We start from the raw sequence: 19813 nt of genomic DNA, 5'->3' as shown, positions 1-19813 counted from the left end.
CAAGATAACGCAAGCTTTTCTGAGTTCAGTTTATTGACAAAGATTTCCACAGGAGTACCAGTGCAGTATCTGAAAAGCCCTGTACTACTGCAGTTAAGCCATCTGACAACCATAATGCTACATCCATACCAGTGAATTAGACAGGTCTTGGACTGTCCTCTGGCATCAGTTCTAGTTGCAACGGAATAACACATATCCAAATTATTAAGTTCTCGAAAACAGGATGCCTATATTCAGATTCCTAAGTAGGACTGGTAACTGGCCTGAGTTAATACCTTGAACCTTGCTCAGAATTATCTGGGAGGCAGCTAGTGGACCCAAAGCAAAATGACAATAGGGACCATTAATAAGCTCAAGTGCTAGCGGACGTTACCTGGCATTGCATTGTTTGCTAGTAGAAAGGCAGTCTAAGGCCAATCTGTGCGGGATGACTTGGTCAAGAGAGTTATTAAAACCTTCCCACCAGGCCAGTGCGGTCTCTAAACTTCGTCAAGCAGACTAAGATAAGCTTCACTTGCCTCAAAAACACCTAGAGAAGAGGGAGGACAAGCTGTTGTTCCTAATGATTCGAAGCATTCGATTTCCAGGAGCAACACACATGACATGATATCAGCCGTCACCAGAGTTAGTGGGATTTAATTTAGATTTTCTTTAATTAATTAAAATTATTTTGTTCAGCGCATTGCTGAAGATAGTGAAATCAATTTATGTCATTAAAAAGTCCAATTATTAAACTGCCTCTCTACGTAAATTCCTCTGCATTTACAATGCTTTGTAAAGTGCTCTCAAGTTCTGAGACAAAAAGAAATACAAGTCATATCTTCATGAATTTTTTGGAGGCACCAATGAGAGCCTTCTTATATGGATGTTTTTCCAGTATAAAGTGAAATTAGATGCCTGGTACGGATAACTTTCAGATCATTACTTCTTGTAATCTATCCTATTATGAACCCTGATGTTTTAAAGCATTAATGAAAAAAGATTCCAAATGATTAAGTTCATTCACGTTAGCACTGCCTTCACTGATGCTCTTGAAGGGAGATGAAAAGCAGTATGACTTTTCAGCTGGATTAAGTCTCAAAATCTGGATCATTAATACTAGCTTCCAATGCCAAATCAGAAATGGACTAAAACTTTAATTCTGCTGTACTGCTTCGCAGATCAAAACCCCTTTCAAATCAAAGCTAAAATTGTAAGTTTGAAAACTCTAATAAATAATAACCCTAAAATTACCATTAGATAAAAGTTTAAAACTTCTCCAGTAAAACTGTAATTAAAAGATGGTCTTACGAATATTTCTGATAGTGACAATATTTATCTACATTGAAACAAACACATGGTAGTCCTACATTTTATTTAAACAGAGAACAACATGCAGAGAGAAAAGAGAGTTTGTATGTAATTCATTGAAGGCTTCCCAAGCTACTCTGGACTTGGACGGCATTCAGAGATCTCCCTTCAGCAGAGGAAAAACAGAGAGGGAGACAGCCAAGCAGCACCACAAAGATAGCTGGCAATACCTTCAATCCCAAGCACCCTGAAATCATGCTTTTGCCTCCCCTTCCACCTCAAAAGATGGCTTTAAAACTGGTTTTACAAAAGTAACAGTGTTTAAGAAAAAGGTAAAAGGAAAAAAAAAAAGTCAAGCTTAAGTACTTTATATTCACCCAGTGCTGCTTTCAAACTGGAGTTTGATATTCCTATTATATATCGGTTGAAGCTGTTAGAAAATTACTAAACATTGCAAGACACGACATAAACCACTGGAAACAACAACCAAAAAACCTCAACCCTGGATGTTCCAAAGTCTTTCCCTGAAATCCCAGTCCACGGAAGTGAGCAGGAAGATGTAAAGAAGCATAAAAAAAACCCCTTCTTTTGGGTATCATATTTTAGATGATTTTGAGATATTTTTGCGGTTCACACAGCTTTAGAGCTTATTCAGACAGATCTGGAGCTAAGAAAATTAGCACTGATTTTATTAAGGCTTTTTGTATTTCCTAAGTTCTGTTCCTCCCCGTGCCATCCACACACATTATACACTGGCACAGTATGATCAATATCAAGGCTGATTTGAGGGAACTCCACTGTTCATTTTTGATTGTAATGTCATTCCTAGAAATTCACAGGGCAAAACTTGCTTCTTTATCAGCAGAAATGTTACATTAAATGATACCCAATATTTTATTTCTCCTACAATACAACTTATTAATTTTTTGAAATACGTTGTTAGTGAAACACATAAAACATTGAGTCATCAGAGCAGGAAGAAAGAGGTCACCTGCACCATTCATACACAAGTACACAGACATCACCAAGCTAGCTCAGAATAAAGGAGCTTCAAGCCTGGGAGTCCACTAGCTGAAACAGCGAGCATCTTCCTAGTAAGATGAAGGAGCTTATGGGCTCCAAGTTAGTATCCCTGTATCATGTAGACGCATCATTTTACTTAAAGGTAGCTTAGATATATAGAAAAGTGCAGCCTTGTGAATTGCAGACATTGCTCATGCAGGGAAAAAGTCTGAAGTGACTCTTTTTCCATAATTTAAAACTTTTAACACTCTAAAAAAGATTGGCATTATAATAGCTAAGAAGAGATCCTACACCCTGATAATAATTAGTATATTACCTGATGGTATTTCTTCAGTATGTTGTGCATTTCTGCTACATCTTCACTTGTTATAGTTTTGATGATATATCTTTTGTCGTAAGACGTATGAAAGCGGGCACCACTCCGTGCTTGGGAATCATTGGCAAGGGGTGCACTTCTTGTCAATGAATTCTGTCAATTGATTTAAAACAAACAAAAAAAAGCATCAGATCAGACAAAAATATGCAAATTTAATTACAACAAATATCAACCATTCACATTCATTGTTTAATCTTTTTCAGTACATCTGCACTGAGCTGAATTCTACAATCCATGTAATCACAGACCATGTTATTTTGACAAATCACTTCAAAAATATTCTGGGAACAAAAGAATGTTAGGGGGAAGGTATTGCCCATCAGCAGTTCAAAAGTAATTCTCAACACTGAATGCGAATTTATTGTACCTTGTTACATATATATTTACCAGCTTTTGCAAAGAAAATGTATGGCAATTAAAAATCCAAAAGGAACGCTGTATTGCACAACAATAACTACAAACAGAGGATTCATCTGTAGTAACAGTATCACTTTAAAACTGAGCAGGATTTCCTCTTGAGCCAGTGTGAGCTGAGCTATTCCAACGATTTCATACCTAAAGTTAAGCAAGTAATGTTACGGACAGTACCTCCTTTTGTAAAATAGACCCACCTTCCTACAGACTCAAGAAGGGAAGATTAGTTAATGACTGTAGAGTAGTTAGAAGAAAAACTGCTAGAGATTAGTGACCAGTTTTAGACTGAAGCTTGAGACTACTTGCACTTCAACAGTAGGAAGAGGAGCCTTCTGTTTTTTTTTTTTTCTCCAGAAAATCAGACATATCCAGATTAGATTTCTTTATATTTAAAAACAGTAAAAATAAATTAGACAAAACATTGCAACTCGCTTTTGGCTGGAAACATCCTTCTTTACCAGTAACAGTTTATGCCAATTGTTACATACTTGAATCACACCATTATTTTTTTAAAAAAATAAGTAGTAACAGCAATAGCACTGCCATGAGAAAACACAACGATGTTCTTACACCCCATGTGTACTTCCATAAAAATCGACCATACTCTGAGAAGGTTAAACAAGTTAATTACAGACAGTTGGAACACTTCTATGTTTATAAAATAAACTTGCAGCACTGATTCAGTATAACCCTACTGGTAGCAGAAAACCCCAGCTCCTCCTATCGTTCCTCATTGTACCATACAGCAAAAACAGCTGCTGCTAAACTGAAATATGCTTCCCCCTTCCATGCTCACGTAGCGTATCTATCTCCCTACTAGAAGAAAAGCCATTTTCACAGAAAGTTTTAATAAAATTTTGTATATAAATGTAAATGTTGCAGATTCCTAAATAGCAATCAGCTCCAGCAGCTACAGAATATGACGTGTTTGTGTGGCTTGATAAGGCACCGTGAACTAAACAGATTTACACTGGAAGAACGATGTGATGCTTTCAGAAAGTAATTGCAAATAGGCTCAGTCTACCACAACCAGGTACCAAACCCACGAAATTTTATTTTTATAGAAGCTATGTCTTATTTGGAAGTTTTACCATTGATGAATCTGTTCACAAGCATTATGGACTTCAGCAGCAGCTGGACATGCAGATTCAACCCCAGTGACAGAGGATCAGTAATTATTATAAAGTAACAACTTCAACCAAGAGATGAGGGCAACTATAACCCCAATTTAAGAAGACACTTGAACACATAACAATTATGTCTCCATATTTTGGAGACCCATTGACTTCAACAGGCCTTCAGCAGAGTTAAATCTTATCCCAAATGTGGGATGCTTTCTGAAAGCAGTTTAATATGAAATAAAAACATTTTCCCACAAGGTTACTTTGTTCAACTAAACTACTCAGGAGTAGGAGGAATAATAGTAAATCACCTAAAAGCACACAGCTCTACAAGGTCTTATTAGAATGAAAACCTTAATTATGACATGTAGGAGAAATAAATCTTTGCACGCTTCTTCCTGTAAATTTCTAGGCTTGTGCAATGAACTAGAACCATTACTAATGTCAACAATTTTAATGGATGCGAGTCCTGATACACCATCACTTCACATGGTATTGAAGATACTAGAAAAGGGAATTTAAGTATTATTGCAGTTTTCTTTACCCCTTTTCAGATGTTTCCTGTTCAAATTCACTTCCCACCACTGAAATGTTTTTATGTACCTATGAAGTTTATTCAAGAGAACAGGAATCATAAATGGATTGAATTTTCTTAATGATACACTTGATACCAGTACTCCATTAATTTTCAAACTGGTTATGGAAACCATCCTCTGTAGAAACTCTCTCTATTATAGAGTCAGGACTTGGCTTTATTGCCAGGACATATATGAAGATGAAGAATTGATAATAGAAGTTTTTAAAAAATTGTGCAAATTCAGTTACCTTCATCACAAACTAGAAAATATGATGTAGCATAATTATTTTTAATTTTGAAAAAGGCTAAAGCATGGGTAATCATTAGTGTATGTAGTGAATTAAACTACTACTAAGTTATTAGGCTGTAATTCAGTTAGCAATAATAAAGGCTACTGGGTAATTATTTGCTATTGTTCCCAGCAGAAAAAGGTGTGTTATTCTGAGGCTATTGCAATAAAGCAGTAGCTGCGGTTTTCTGAACGTATTTTTCCCAGAGAACCCTAGTCTTCAAACTACAGCCATGTGGTATAAACCTTGAAAGTGATTAACCTGGGGTAGACTTAAGTTGTTTTGCTATAAAAAGTTGCAAAATAGTGTACTTGCTAGTCTGCCACTGAACCTCTGAAGGAGGAGGAAAAGAGAGAAGATGTTAGGGAGGACCTGAACTAGCATTAGTTTCCAAAATTTCAAATACTCTTGAGGTGTATTTTAACACTCTTCACCAAAAGACTTGTCAGATTTGAGTGAAATTCAGACCTGGGAGTACTTGGTATGAATGAAATATCTTGCTAGCAATGTCTTGACTGAGATATAACATATGCGAGATGCTGCTTCTCTGGACTTTTCAGTTGTTGAAGCTCAGTTACTAATTCTGTGGCCAGAAAGGGACAAAAATAACCACTTTTTACTTCAAACCTTCTAAATGCTATTCCTATAACCATCTGCTCTTTTAAAATTTGTCTCCTTTTGTCTTCAAAAGCACTATTTGCACAGGATTGCTCTTCAAAGTGTTGGGCCTTAAAATAAAGTTCTTCCTGCTTCCCAGGAATCTCCTTTCATCCCATCATTAACTAGCAATATCTAGTATATATTTATGTAGCAACCCATCAAAACAAACATAAATTTATTCAGATTTTTTCCCCATGATGGAATATTATGCTTGGTGCATTTAAAAATATAGACAGCATAGAAAAAAAGAAATCCTGACTTAAAAAGAAATAACAGCTGTTACACTAAGAGAATGAATCAACTAACACTCCTTTAATCATGCTTCTTTCATTACAATTCAGGCTAGACAGAAAACAATATAGAAACTAGTCAGATTCAAATAGAAATTAATAAATATAGTAATATTTTAAATCAACTGGAGGAAACCTTGTAAAGTCACTGACTTTTTACTGATTCTTCTTTTTTCCAGCAATAGCTTTTCTAATGGAAAATAATTCTGCCTGATTGCTAACTATAATGACAAGCTCATTTGCAAATACAACTATCAAACCAAAAACGTTAGTAACAAGAGGATATAATACATCTGTAGATAATTACTTAGCACAGACTTTATTGTTTCTTAATGCTTTAATGGGTTAGAAATGGTGATCCATTTATTTTTTTAGAAGATGGCTATTTCATTACTAGTTATCTATTCAAGCTTAACTAAGAATGCATACAGCTACCATTTTACCACCTGCATATTAATTTGTTAGAATACACCAACCAACTTTATGCTAAGCAGCACCTTTACATACATGCACAGGTAACCCAAATTCCCTCTCTACAATACTCTGACTCTAATAATAAATTAGAGCTTAAGATCAGATGTTTAAACATTAAATACGGTTAAAATAAAAACAACCCCTAGTTAAACCTCTTCAACACTTTATTTTTACTCTCCATTCCTGTGACAACTCTCTCAATATAATGATCTATTCAGATACAGAATGTAGTTCCTTTGAACTCTGAAAGAAGGTGGAACATGGAGGATACTGTTAATATTACTATTTGCTCTGCTTTATTTTGATACTTGCATAAGTTTATTAATTAAGTACAGTTTAAAAAGCTGAACAAAACCCTAATTACAGCATACCATGCTGATTACTAGTATTGCATTCCCACCTTCTTGTGCTAATAAAAGCATGGCTGAGTTTTGTCTGTGGACAGTTTTGTCTGTAACAGTTAACTCTCACTTCTGTGAGCAAAGAAAAGTTCAAATTCCTTCTAAAGTAAAGCTTGTAGGTACGATGCAAAGTATCTTATGTCTCAACTATACTAGGTATATTTGTTTACAGTTAGAAATTGGTCTTTAATAAAACACATCTACTGTTGCCTGATCATGACAATGAATCATGAAATAAAAAGATGACAAGAATTGTCCTGCACTGGTAAGTCATCATTAGCAAGTAAGATCAAGGAGCAGCTTCACTGAAAGGATCAAACTGGAAGAGTTTAGGGGCTTCAAAGGGGAAACAATATGGCTATTTAAAAATACTTTAAAACCACTAAGATCCTTCTCTTTTAACGTAGGTAAAGCTAACTTACCTGTTTGACCCAACACTGTGTCATGGTTTTAGCTGGGATAGAATTAATTTTCTTCACTTTAGCTGGTATAGTGCTGTGCTTTGAAATTAGCATGAAAAAATTGTTGAGATAACACATCGATGTTTTGGCTGTTGCTGGGTAGTGCTTGTACTAGTCAAGGACTTTTCTAGCTTCCCATGCTCTGCCGGGTGCACAAGCAGCCGGGAGGGGGCACAGCTAAGAGAGCGGATTCAAACTGACCAAAGGGATATTCCATATCCTGTAACGTCATGCCCAGTATGTTACCTGGGAGGGGCTGGCCGGGGGAGGGGAGAGCAATTGCGGCTCGGGGACGGGCAGTGTCGGTCGGCGGGTGGTGAGCGGTTGTATCGCTTGTGTTTCTGTGTTTTTTTTTTTCCTTTTTTTGCTTCCTTTTCCGTTTTATTATATTAACATTATTGTCATTATTATAATAATCATTATTATAATTATTATTTTATTGTAATTATTAAACTGTGCTTACCTCAACCCACAAGTTCTTTTGCTCTTCCAACTCTCTTCCCCATCCCACAGGGGTGGGGGGGAGTGAGCGAGCGGCTGCGTGGTGTTTAGTTGCCAATTGAGGCTGAACCATGACACACTGTTAAGTATAAATCAAAGCATTTTGTGCCCCATTCAGCCCTGCCAAGTACTAACAAATTGGTAGCAAATATATTAGAAGTGAAGAGATTCTCTGTTGGAAAATGTTTCTCGTAAGTTAACACACAAAATCATAGATTGGTTCAGGTTTGAAGGAAGCTTTGATCTAGTCCAACCCCCCTGCAGCAAGCAGGGACATCTTCAAATAGCTAAGAAGGTCCTGCACTTCAGCCTCTTGAAAGCACACCCACTAGTAAACCTGTAACTGGTAAGAAGTCTTAGACAAAAATATGAGTAACACCATGTGTAATGTCAAATACGCACTTTACACCACAAAGACTGTCGGAAGTTAGTGGTGTTTTCTCTTTTAAAATCAGATTTTAGACATCTGTAGATAAGTAAAAAAAGTTTAACTTATTCTGGGGCTATCTAATCCAAGCTTTTAAGTCAATCACCTTTATATTAATGCAGGCAATAACAAGAAACATGTACTAGTGCTCATCAGACAGACTAAAAACATGCATTTATTTGAATTATACTGCTCTATAGTTCAGACTGCTATCAGATGCATTGTATAGACTTGTCTCTTACTGCCAATACAGATTTGTGAGACAGTACATGGTAAAACACTCCTGTGATCCCAAATGACTTTTGCCAGAACACAGATATGTTTCAGTAATGGTTTGTATAAAAAGTGAGTAAAACAAATTGTACTATAGACATCCATGCAGAAATGCCTGGGAAGAAAAACTGCTTGAACTTGCGTAAAGAGAGCAGCGTAAGGCTCTTCCTCTGCTTCCTTTTTCAGCACTAAACACAGCTAAGAGAGACCCATCACCATCCCCAGCAACAATATGTCCTTCTTAGGTGAGGGGTCTGTACGGAACTGGAAAGAAAATAAAGAATGAAACTCAAGCATCTCCCTTTTCCAAAAGGAAAACATAAGCAAGGTTGAGGGAGGGGGAAACAGTAGACAGAGATAGATCGTGGAAAATACAGATTGAATTCCCTCTGGCTCTGCTTCTTAATTAGGGGAAGACTAAGTGGAATATGAACAGATGGGAAATGAGCCACTCCTCACTTAGCACAGATCTATGAGCCACAAAGCCAGACCAGGGAGGATATCCTTCAGATACGGATGAAAACCCACCCAGCTCTTACCCTCCAAAAGATACAGGTTTGATAATCTAACCACCCTTTTACCATCACTTACTGCTACTACATAGCACTTCCACATTGTGTCAGGAACCAGTGGAGCACATATGTAGCTGTACAATGTTGGTTCAGTAATTGTAATAAGTTTTAAAAAAATCATCTGCTTATACTATAGCGTTAGTGAGCACAAAAAGAAGAGAGTGTCACAGTGCCCTGTCCCCTTCAGATTTTCCCAGCCTTCTCCAACTCCGCCACGGTGTGCCTCGGTCCTCTGGCACAATTAAAACATCTGTCAGCCACACATACCCTGTTCCACTTAACAGCTTCACTTAGCAACTCACTGCAAGTCTCCCGCTCCGAGTGTGCATGTTCTGCCAATTCCCCATTCACTTCTCATTTGTGAAGTTTTAATCTTGTGCCTGCTGGTTTTTTGGTCTCAGGAGAAAGAAAAGGTTTTGTACTTTTAAAGTGTGAATACTTTTATAAGGTCATTTAAAGACTATGCTAAATTACTTGTGTAATTACTTATACAACTAAAGACACATTTAACATGCCAAGCTCAGAGATATCTCTCTGAGATAAATTTCTCTTTCACATACCTCCCCCTCTTTCCCAAATAATTTCCCTCTGAGAAATCACTGGCTGGAAGTCTCACTGCCCTTACACAAATCAACATAAAAAATATCACCTATATTGCACTGAGTAGCAGGCAACCAGAAATACTCATCTGCTTGTCAGTGCTGAGAAGCTACAAATCAAGGAATTTGCCCCACCCCACACAATGAATTTCTGATAAAATAATAAAAATACAGCTTTAAATATAAATGGATAAAAGCTACACCACTTATACCACTTACACCATTCACTAGCATTTCATTTCCCAAAGAGTGCTTGATACAGTTAATCAGCACATGTAAATTACATGTCATCATTTCACCTAAGAACAGCATATTCTTCAGCAAATTAACTGAAATATTATTTAGTTTTACTATAGACCTACTCTCTTCTCTCTGCATCCCTTTCCCAAACTCTCAGCAATCTCTACAGAGTTTGATTTCCCACAGTAAAAATACATTAGGTAAGGAGACAATTTTTGTCCACAGGTGCTCTTAGGAACCGATCCACAGTTCTTTGAGGTTTAGAGAAGCTTTTCTGGAGCCTTCAACAGAATTTCATAAACTAGAATCCAACACAACTACTACCCATCAGAAGCCATTTCATTCCACCCAGCCATTTCTAAAGTGAACTCCAATCTCTGCTTTAAGTCAAGGTACAATTTCCAGAAAAAGTGTCTTGATTTTTTCAACTTCAAAAGATCAAGATTCACCACGGTAGATTTTCTAGTATTTAATCATTTGTGTTGCTGAAAAGGTAAGTCTAATTTTGAATTTGAATTATTTCCTTTTCTGGTCATTCCTATTTATTCTTTCCTAAAGTATATAGTATTGTTTTTCCGCAAGGCTACTCACATACAACTTCTCAATTCTAATTTTTGCAAGTGCAGCAGGTCAAAGTCTGCCACTCCCACCACAAGGCATTCTCTATGTCCCTAAATGCCTTTGGTGCCATTTTTTTGTAATTTTTCTATATCCAAACTGTCAACATCCTTTTTTAAGATAACTAGCACTAAAACCACATATAGTATTAGCTTCAGGTATAAAATAAACAGATGTTAAAAAAAGTTAGGGATCTTTGTGGTCTTATTTTATACTTTCCAATTTATCCACCCAAGGGTACAGTTACTCCTCCTAGTCAGGAGCTCACACAAGTGCTAAATTCTTGTCCTCTTTGACCTCTTGTTCATTCTCAGAACTACCACCTCCCTGAATGCAGCCTTCCCCTCAGTAGTTCTGCACTCCTTTTTATCCATATAACTATTCATCTGACCGTATTAAAAGGCATCTCATTTGGACAGGCTCAGCATATCAAACGATCAAAGTGGTTTGTGTACAAAATCCTTGTCTTTATCCCACTCTGCCAGTTGGACAGGTTTTGCACCTTCTACAAGTTTTCACTACATGAAATATTTCTCGGTGACAATTAATTTTTGATTGTTACAATTTAATTATCTATTATTTACATAATTTTTATTTATTATAAAGCCCCACAATAATCAGCATTTTAAAAATCAAACTCACAAAATATCAAGCCAAATAGTTTGTAAAAAGCATCCTCAAGAGTTCTTAGATGCCAGCTAAAACACCATCTAATGCTGTATCCTTTGGAAATCTATTTCTACCTTGCATGTTGGTAAATAAAAATAGCAGCCTATTATAATTAAGTAACACTAATGATATTGATAATGCTAGTTATACCAACACCAGATATGAAATAAAGTAAACTGACTTGCACAGAGACTTTGGTTGTTTCCAAGAGCAACAAGTTAAGCTATTTGGAGCTTCCCCCCCCCCAAACCCATTTTTGTGAGAAAATACATGGAGCAGAGCCACTAAAGTACAGGAAAAGCTTGCCATGCCTCACCCCCCCCCCCCCCCCCCCCCCCAATTGCAAGCTATATTAATAGCTGGCAAAGTATTGACCTCATCTTCAAAGACTGCTGGTGAGGCTCTTCCTCCTCTGCCCACTTTGCTTAAAATGTTCGCAGCGCAGATATTTATCTCCACAGTGGGAGGCCAAGGATTAGCCACAGCCTCCAAGAGGGTGGAGAGATTTAAAGGTCAATTTAATTAGCTCATTCTACTCTCTTACATGTCTAATGTAAATGTCATTGTTTTCTAACTGCTACTTTAGCAGACAATATTATATTTTAGAAACTTTGAACATGTGAACTATGTATTGGATGTAATAAAAATACTTCATGTAACTAATCTAAAAAGGGAACCTAATAAAAGTTGTCATTGAGTCAGAGCTTTCCTTAAAAAAGAGAAAAAGTGCAATAGGAAAATTCTGGTGATAAAGCATGGAGAGCTTTAGAAGAACAGTAATCTTTCAAACTGGCTTAACAGCTTCGCACTGATTTAAATCTTTCCCATTTTGCAATGTCTGGACAAATGTAAAAAAATGGTTTCTGGTACTGTGATCTCATCCAAAAGTCGTGGAATGCTAAAATGAGCTTCACAAGACCGACGTACCCTAAAGACAAATCAGATCACATCCCAGGCTATTTAAGAGTGCCTCTGGGCAAGCTTTGCATGAACAAATAGTCAAAAACAAGTGCACAGATGATGCTCTGTGATGACTGAAATCATAGGTCAGTGGAAAAGCCTGGCAGTGGTTCATCAGTGTTAGAGAATTATGTACACGTGGTCTGGCTGTTCTTCTTGACAGCAGTTACAGTGGTGCTGCCTGGCCCATACACAGCTTCACATGAAGACAAGCTTGCAGCTCCCCTCAACCTTTTTTCTTTTACAAGACCTCAGGAACAAAGGAAGTGGATCAGTTAGACCTGGACTACTGATTAAGAAGCATATCTCAGAGACACAGTGTCATCCTACTGGATATAGATGCTCCAAATGTTTCTTTGCTGTAATTTGAAACAAAGAGCCGAGCTCTGGGATGGTATTCAGGGCAGTGTTTTGCCAGTGATTTCTAGAGAGAAGAAATGTAAAGTGCTAGTATTTTAATGTAACAATAGAAGCATCAAACCCAGAGATGGCTGGTTTTGTCAGACAGGGAAGGGTAGGGAAGACTTTGGATTTTACTTTGTACGCTGGCACCATGCATTCTAGCACTGCCGTTGAGCAGGTTCATGTCTGGAAACACTGGTGAGGACACATGGTCAGGAGACACTGATCTCCAACACTGACTTTTGTTGAAGAAGTCTGGCACATAGCAAAGTATACCTGACAGGTAACATACGCTACAAGCACATTCAGTGGTATGACCACCCCTTGCTTTTTGCAGCTGTATGGACGATGCTGCATGATGATTTCCTGCCAGCTCAAAAGCGGGCTCTCAAAAGACTGGTGAATGTCATGGGGCCTCCAAAAGATGAAAACAGACCACCGCTGGTCCTGTGCCATACCTGTCAAATATTGAGTCCCTTCTATAACCTGGTCAGGATGCGGGTGTACACACTCTAAACATCTATGAATCTTTATAAGCAAATTGTATTCAGGGAGTGATTACTGTGGTAAAAGACATGAAACAAAGAAAGGCAAATCACCAACTTTTTCTTTTTTGCACTGAGCTATCCTTCCAGGAGGAAGGTTATGGGTTCCTTGACTTGGTCAACTGAGAGTTTAATGAATAAAACACATGATTCTTTCCTAAATCAAGTTGTCCTACTGAGACTGTAGGTCTGGAGTTGGAGCTGTTAGCTTAAGGCATGCACTTGCTTTGGAAAGAGTTAGGGCTCTTTTTCTGGGAGCTTCTCTCCTTCAGCCCTGCAAAACTTGGACTTGATGCCTCACTTTCAACAACAATCTCCATAAGAGCTCAGGAAGTGCCCATCAAGTCATTGTTTTGATATTGCCAGCACAGGCTAAATTACTTTTTCTTGTTTGAATACCCAATTGTGCATGACACTTAGTTTAGGCAAGGAACCGCCCAAAGCAAGGCAAATTACATGTTTTCTCTAGGGAAGACTATGAGAAACCGGAGGTTAAGACTTCTGTTGCCATACAAAGGTTAAGTCCCACAGTCACTAAATTCTTAAGTTTGGCCTCAAACTTAAGGTACCAAATCCTAGGAATGTAATATTCAGATCGCAAACTTCATTTTTTACATGCTGGAGAGACCACAAATGCCACATTTTGTTAGTGGAGCTGGCTCAAACACCTTACTACCACTACTGCCTGTGCTCACATCAAACAAGACATCAGCAGTTCTGAACATCTTGGTGCCAATGTCCATTTGGGATTCACAAATTACATACTCTGCTATAGGTACCTCATCTGACAGATGAGCTCAGGAACTTTTCAGGTGCTGACAGTCTTACCATGCTAAAATTACCAGCACAGGAATTTTCTTTTCAAGACAGTTCTTGCTTCCAGGATTTTTTAAAATATGTTTTATTAAACATTCAATGAAAAGGATCATGTCTTAGGAAGAAGATCCAACTCCTAACATAGGTCTTACTAAGATATTTATTGCTGACCTCGTTGTATGTAGTTTGACATTAGAGGTGGGTTGCTCCTTCCCAAACCAAAGGGCAATAAATGGAGGCATGAATTTCAGTGCAGAAGCACCAGCAGAGAGCTCCAATTAATATTTTTATCTGAAGAAACATCACCTTAGATTGTAAAATAGTTTTTAAGCTCTTAATATGATTTCTTAAGAATTGGGTAAGTCATAGAAAATGAGTAAAAATATTCATAGGTTGACAAGAATTTTGGTGATATGAAGTTCAGATACTTAGAAAATTATATTAAAGGCTGACTTCTGAAAAATGAACCTAGAATTTGCATTATTTATTGGATGCCGTATTAAAGTCTAAGCTATAAATCCTTCTGTATAGAAAGCTACAAGAGACAAAGTGTAAGGAGACACCCATGTCAGGAGAAGTGAAAGATACTGAGTTCACATGGTTTGTGTATTAGGTTTGCACAACAAGGTTTTGGTAGCAGGGGAGCTACAGGGGTGGCTTCTGTGAGGAGATGCCAGAAGCTTCCCCAATGTCCGTAGAGTCAATGCCAGTCGGCTCCAAGACAGGCCCACCACCGGCCGAGGCTAGGCCCATCAGCAACAGTGGTAGCTCCTCCGGGATAACACTTAAGAAGGGGAAAAAGGACTACAGAGCAGGAGCAGCTGGAGAGAGGAGTAAGAATATATGAAACAACTCTGCAGACATCAGGTTAGTGAAGGAGGAGGGGGAGGAGGTGCTCCAGGCGCTGGAGCAGATTCCCCTGCAGCCTCTGGTGAAGACCATGGTGAGGCAGGCTGGCCCCCTGCAGCCCATGGAGGTTAACGGCAGAGCAGATATCCACCTGCAGCCCGTGGAGGACCCCACGCTGGAGCAGGTGGATGCCTGAAGGAGGCTGTGATCCCATGGGAAGCCCACGCTGGAGATGGCTCCTGGCAGGACCTGTGGATCTGTGGAGAAAGGAGCCCACGCTGGAGCAGGTTTGCTGGCAGGACTTGTGACCCCATGGGGAACCCATGCTGGAGCAGTTTGTGGAGGACTGTGAGGAGTCCTGCCCCTGAGGAGGAAGGAGTGGCAGAGACAACATGTGACGTTCTGACCACAACCTGTATTTGCCATCCCCCTGCACCACCGTTGGGGAGGAAGGAGAGAAAATAGGGAGTGAAGAGGGGCCCAGGAAGAATGGAGAGGTGGGGGGGAAGGTATTTTAAGATTTAGGTTTATTTATCACTATCCTACTCTGATTTGATTGGTAATATCCCCATGTCAAGTCTGTTTTTCCCATGACAGTAATTGCTGAATGATCTCTGTCCTTATCTCAACCCACGAGCTTTTCATTATATTTTCTCCTCCCTGCCCAGCTGAGAAGGGAGAGTGATAGAATGGCTTTGCCATCCAGAAAGGGTCAACCTACAAGAATTTGCTATTAGGGAAATTGCTTAAAAGCAGGAATTCTCAATTTTGATTTTATATTTCAATCTTTTATATGGAAAATGCACATAGAGAAATAATAAGCATCTCTAAATTAACAAGATCTTACAGATCATCTGCTAAAAGTTCTTTATGAATTTTGTCCTATACAGAGATCCTCTACAAACTGCTCCTGCAGACAGGCAAAGTCAGATCTGAGCATGCCTCCTATTACACTAAGTACTAAAACTGTAAGGAAAATCAGTTGTGCTCTCCCTCATCCCCAGTAGAAGGCTCATTAGGTACACTGGGACATTGGTGTCCTCTGGTAAGAGCAATTCTATTTTACTGGGTTAAAAACCCAGTCTCCCTCTTTTGCCTAGCAGAATCCAGATGTGGGATTCAGCAATAACTTTAAACAAGAACAGATGTGTTGGAGCACAGTAAAGTTTCCCTTTCCAGAGCAACAGCAGCATTTGTAACTGTATTAGATCATGTTTTTCTAGAGTTTGTTGGGGGGTGTTAAATTAGCTACTTGTCTGTTAATCCCTCATGATTTTGCCTCTTACTGAAGTTATTCCTGTAATTCTTCTGACACAATAGTACTCTTGGATTATGTAAGATAAGAAATTATGTCAACCAAGTTGAAAAGAAACTCCAAAGTTACCAGAGCTACCCCATATATTTTAGAAAAAAAGAAGCCTTTCTGTAGACTAGAACACAGATATAAAAAATAAGTTTAGGACTGTGAGGGATTTACCTTACTACATGTGTTTACTAATCTTTTTTTTTTTGGCTAGGAATATTAGGAGGATCTTAGAGTTAGGTGTACTTCAATGAAACAGAAGACACTAAAAAAACAAGGTCAAGATAGTTTATCCTATCAAGGCAAAATTTGTCATTTTTTAATGCTCTGGCTTGGGGAATTATTTTGACATTTTAAAAAATTGTCTTTGATCTGAGATCCATATGTACTTACTTGTAACGTCCAACACTGCAAAACACAATAATCATATTTCCCTTTGATAATTTATAGTCTATATAAGTGGTTTTTCCATTATTCAAATGCAACTTTGATTCATACTGACTAACTATCTATCACCTGTGCTCCCCTTTCTAAGAAAGAACAGCCAGATCATTTTTTTTATTTGACACAATAACTATCTTAGTAATATGTGATCACAAGAAGGAAGATCACGGTCTAATACAAGATTTTTTTGTCATAAGAACAAAGTTCCTTAACCTAGATTGAAGATTTAATTTGTCATAACAAGTTCCTATAGACCACCTTTGAATAAAACTCAAGCTTTAACTAGCTTCATACTATATTTTCCAAATTGCTGTCCATAATAATGAATTACAAAAAACCCCACTTAGTATTAGTACCCACACATGTATCTCCATGAAACTTTAATCCTAGTTCAGTACTAATCAAAAAGTCTCTCAGAGATGCCCAACCAGCTATCAACACCATCAAAAACAAATAGATATAAGACAGATTACCAAAGATACCTCAAAAAAAGGAATTGGTTTTCACCATGTGAAGGCACGGAGTCTATAATAGCAATTGTAATTGCCACTACTTAGAAATGGCTTCTTATAAGGCATGAACCATATACAGTTTAAGGAATTCCCCCGACTCTGAAGTCGGACTTGTTTGTAGAAAAAAACTTGTACTTTGAGATTTAAATCTCTCTTCAGGGATGAGATGAGATCTTTGTAGGAGAAGATCCCTACATTAACCATTTCATATATGAACTAAGCCTGTGTAAGCAGTCCACAAAATTACTGTACACACTGAACAACACTGTCAAGAATTAAAATTACTATAGACCAGTAATTAGACTGTACACTACTGAAGTCTTGTCATAAGGCAGGGGTTTTTTTAAGCCTTTCCCTATGAGTAAGCACTATCTGCCCTCTGGAACAACTCATCAAGGATATCTGCAGAACATTCTGAAAACAAACATTTAAAACCAATGTTCTTCCTGATTTAAACTGATGTGTCTGACTAATGAACAAGGTAATTGGGTTTATTTATCTAAACCAATCCTATCTTGCTCAGTAATGGGAATGACATTGTTCTCGATTGATTAGGACTCCCTTGCTGAAAATCATTATGTAAGAAAAAACTATCTAGAGAAAGTTATTTTCTATCTCTTCCATAAGCTTTCCCTCAGTTGAATACAGAACAAGCTTTTGCAATTTGTTTGGCTCTGAGTATAAGGCAATAATTTTAACCAATATTCATTGGAACAACTTCCTTGAAGACAAAGATTATCTGAAAAAAGGCATATATAGTAAGTGTCCCTTTGTCAAAATAGATTTCGTTTTTAAATCACAGGGAATGTAACATTAAAATGAAAGCAACCTCTATTTTTAATAGGATAATCCTTCTTACACATGGGGTGACTTGAATTTTCATTTATGTGTATTTCAGTAAAACTAATTTAATTCTAAAAGTGTGTTTAAAATACACTACTCACTACAGCTTTGAGCAGTTTTTTTTTTTTATTTGTGTCAGAACAGTCCAGTAGAATAAGAATTCAGAGTGATAAACTGCTTGGATTGAGGAAAAAAAGAATAGTGAATGCAGACATTACCTTCCCTTGGGTCAAAATTAATATTAACTATCTTCTGTTTTGCTAAATATACTTGAAATACTAAATAGCATTGAAGAATTTTTCTAACTACTACATAATTTTGTTGAATCAAAAACTAGGATGTGGTTGCATTTTCTTCTTTTGGATTGTTGTTCGGTTACATTGTCAAAGACCAGAAAACACAGCTATGAAAAAGTATTTTTGGTTTTAATCTGAAAATACGGACATTTTATTTAGTGACAATTCTTTAACACTGTTTTATCACTGTTATTAATAAATCCAAACAGCAGTATAAGGTAGTTACAAAACAAATCTCTGTTGTAGACAGTAGTGGAGACGAAAACATTTCCCAGTGCTGTGGAATGCAGCATTTTTTTATTATGCTAGGTTTGCCAGTTTTAACAAATGACAGCATCTTGTCTTCTGATATATTTACTGAAATGTAACTTGGATTGCCTAGGAATGTCATTACCCCAGCTTCTAAAAGATATCAAGCATGAGCTGAGACCATCGTTTTAAGTTCAGGAGCAATCACATGTCCTTCCTCTTTGACACACTGATCCTCTTCCTTTGTCAAATAAAAGGAAGCCTTCATATAAAGGGATCAAATAACTTCTCGAACAGGATCCTCTTCGGTCCATCAGGAAAATTGAACCAGGAATGCAATTTGATATAACTGTTTCAACTGCTGGCCTGCATCTTGGCATATTTCCTCTTAAATAGTTCTTCAGTAAACAGGATAATGAAAAATCATGTGATTGGATCACGACAGCTCTACCAAGAGAAATCAACCCAACCATCTTCTCCCACCTCCTGGCAAAATGTCTTACCAAAGTTACAGTGGCTGTATATCGAGATCCATAACCTAATCTCTGTATACACTCCTGCAAACATGTTTTAACCCATTATGCACTTTTAACACATTGCGTGATATTGAAAAGGGAAAAACTGGTTGAAGGACTTAGATGTAGATTTCAGCTGCAGTATTCCATCTGCTCAACAGAGCAAGAATGGGAGCGTTATGACAAACACATTTGGTACAATTTGTTTAGCTACTTGAAACCATTTATTAAATATCTTCTCCTAAGTGAAGAGTCACTAAGTCACATCTTAGTGAAAGGCTACAAATACAATTGCAGCCCACATCAAAATAGTTTGAGAGCGCACGACAGGAAGCAGCGCTGGGTTACACACCAAGTGCTCTTTTGGATAAGACATCCCACAGCGGGACTGCAGAAGGAATTATCCCTGTGACTGAAATAGCGTGCATTAAGAACAGTTAATGGAAAAGGGAATGTCAGTGAGTATTGGCAAATCAGACTGAAGCAGAGTTCAAAACTTCCTTTTGCGAAGACAAAGAAGTTTTGACTGCAAGGAACAACCCTGCCAAATCCAGAGCGATTTCTTGTTTTGCTGTATCTGCTCTACACAAACTATTTGCTTCCAGATCCTCTTAACAACAGGAAAAAGGAGACATTATGAAGCAGCATGAAGTTGGTGGGCCACAGGTCACACTCTTCTGAACAAAAAGAGCACAAAGGAAAAAAGGCGGCCGTGGCCGTTTCAGCTCACATAGATACACCACTGAAGCAACTCTTATCTAAGTGACCCAGCTGAATATAACATCTCTTGTCAGCAGTGTCCA

At 37.8% G+C, this 19813-nt stretch overlaps 1 protein-coding gene across 1 annotated transcript in view; it reads right to left on the bottom strand.

Annotated features, from left to right (window-relative positions):
• The window catches only part of PIP4K2A (phosphatidylinositol-5-phosphate 4-kinase type 2 alpha), a 119322-nt gene that overhangs the window by 31249 nt on the left and 68260 nt on the right, over window positions 1-19813 (bottom strand). Inside the window, exon 4 of the mRNA XM_075082663.1 lies at window positions 2630-2782. Within this exon, the coding sequence (XP_074938764.1) occupies window positions 2630-2782 (153 nt within the window). The remainder of the gene's footprint in view (window positions 1-2629; window positions 2783-19813) is intronic.

Source organism: Phalacrocorax aristotelis, chromosome 2, assembly GCF_949628215.1.
Source record: "Phalacrocorax aristotelis chromosome 2, bGulAri2.1, whole genome shotgun sequence".
Taxonomy (NCBI): Eukaryota; Metazoa; Chordata; class Aves; order Suliformes; family Phalacrocoracidae; genus Phalacrocorax; species Phalacrocorax aristotelis.
This window is presented reverse-complemented; position numbering and strand designations above follow the sequence as displayed.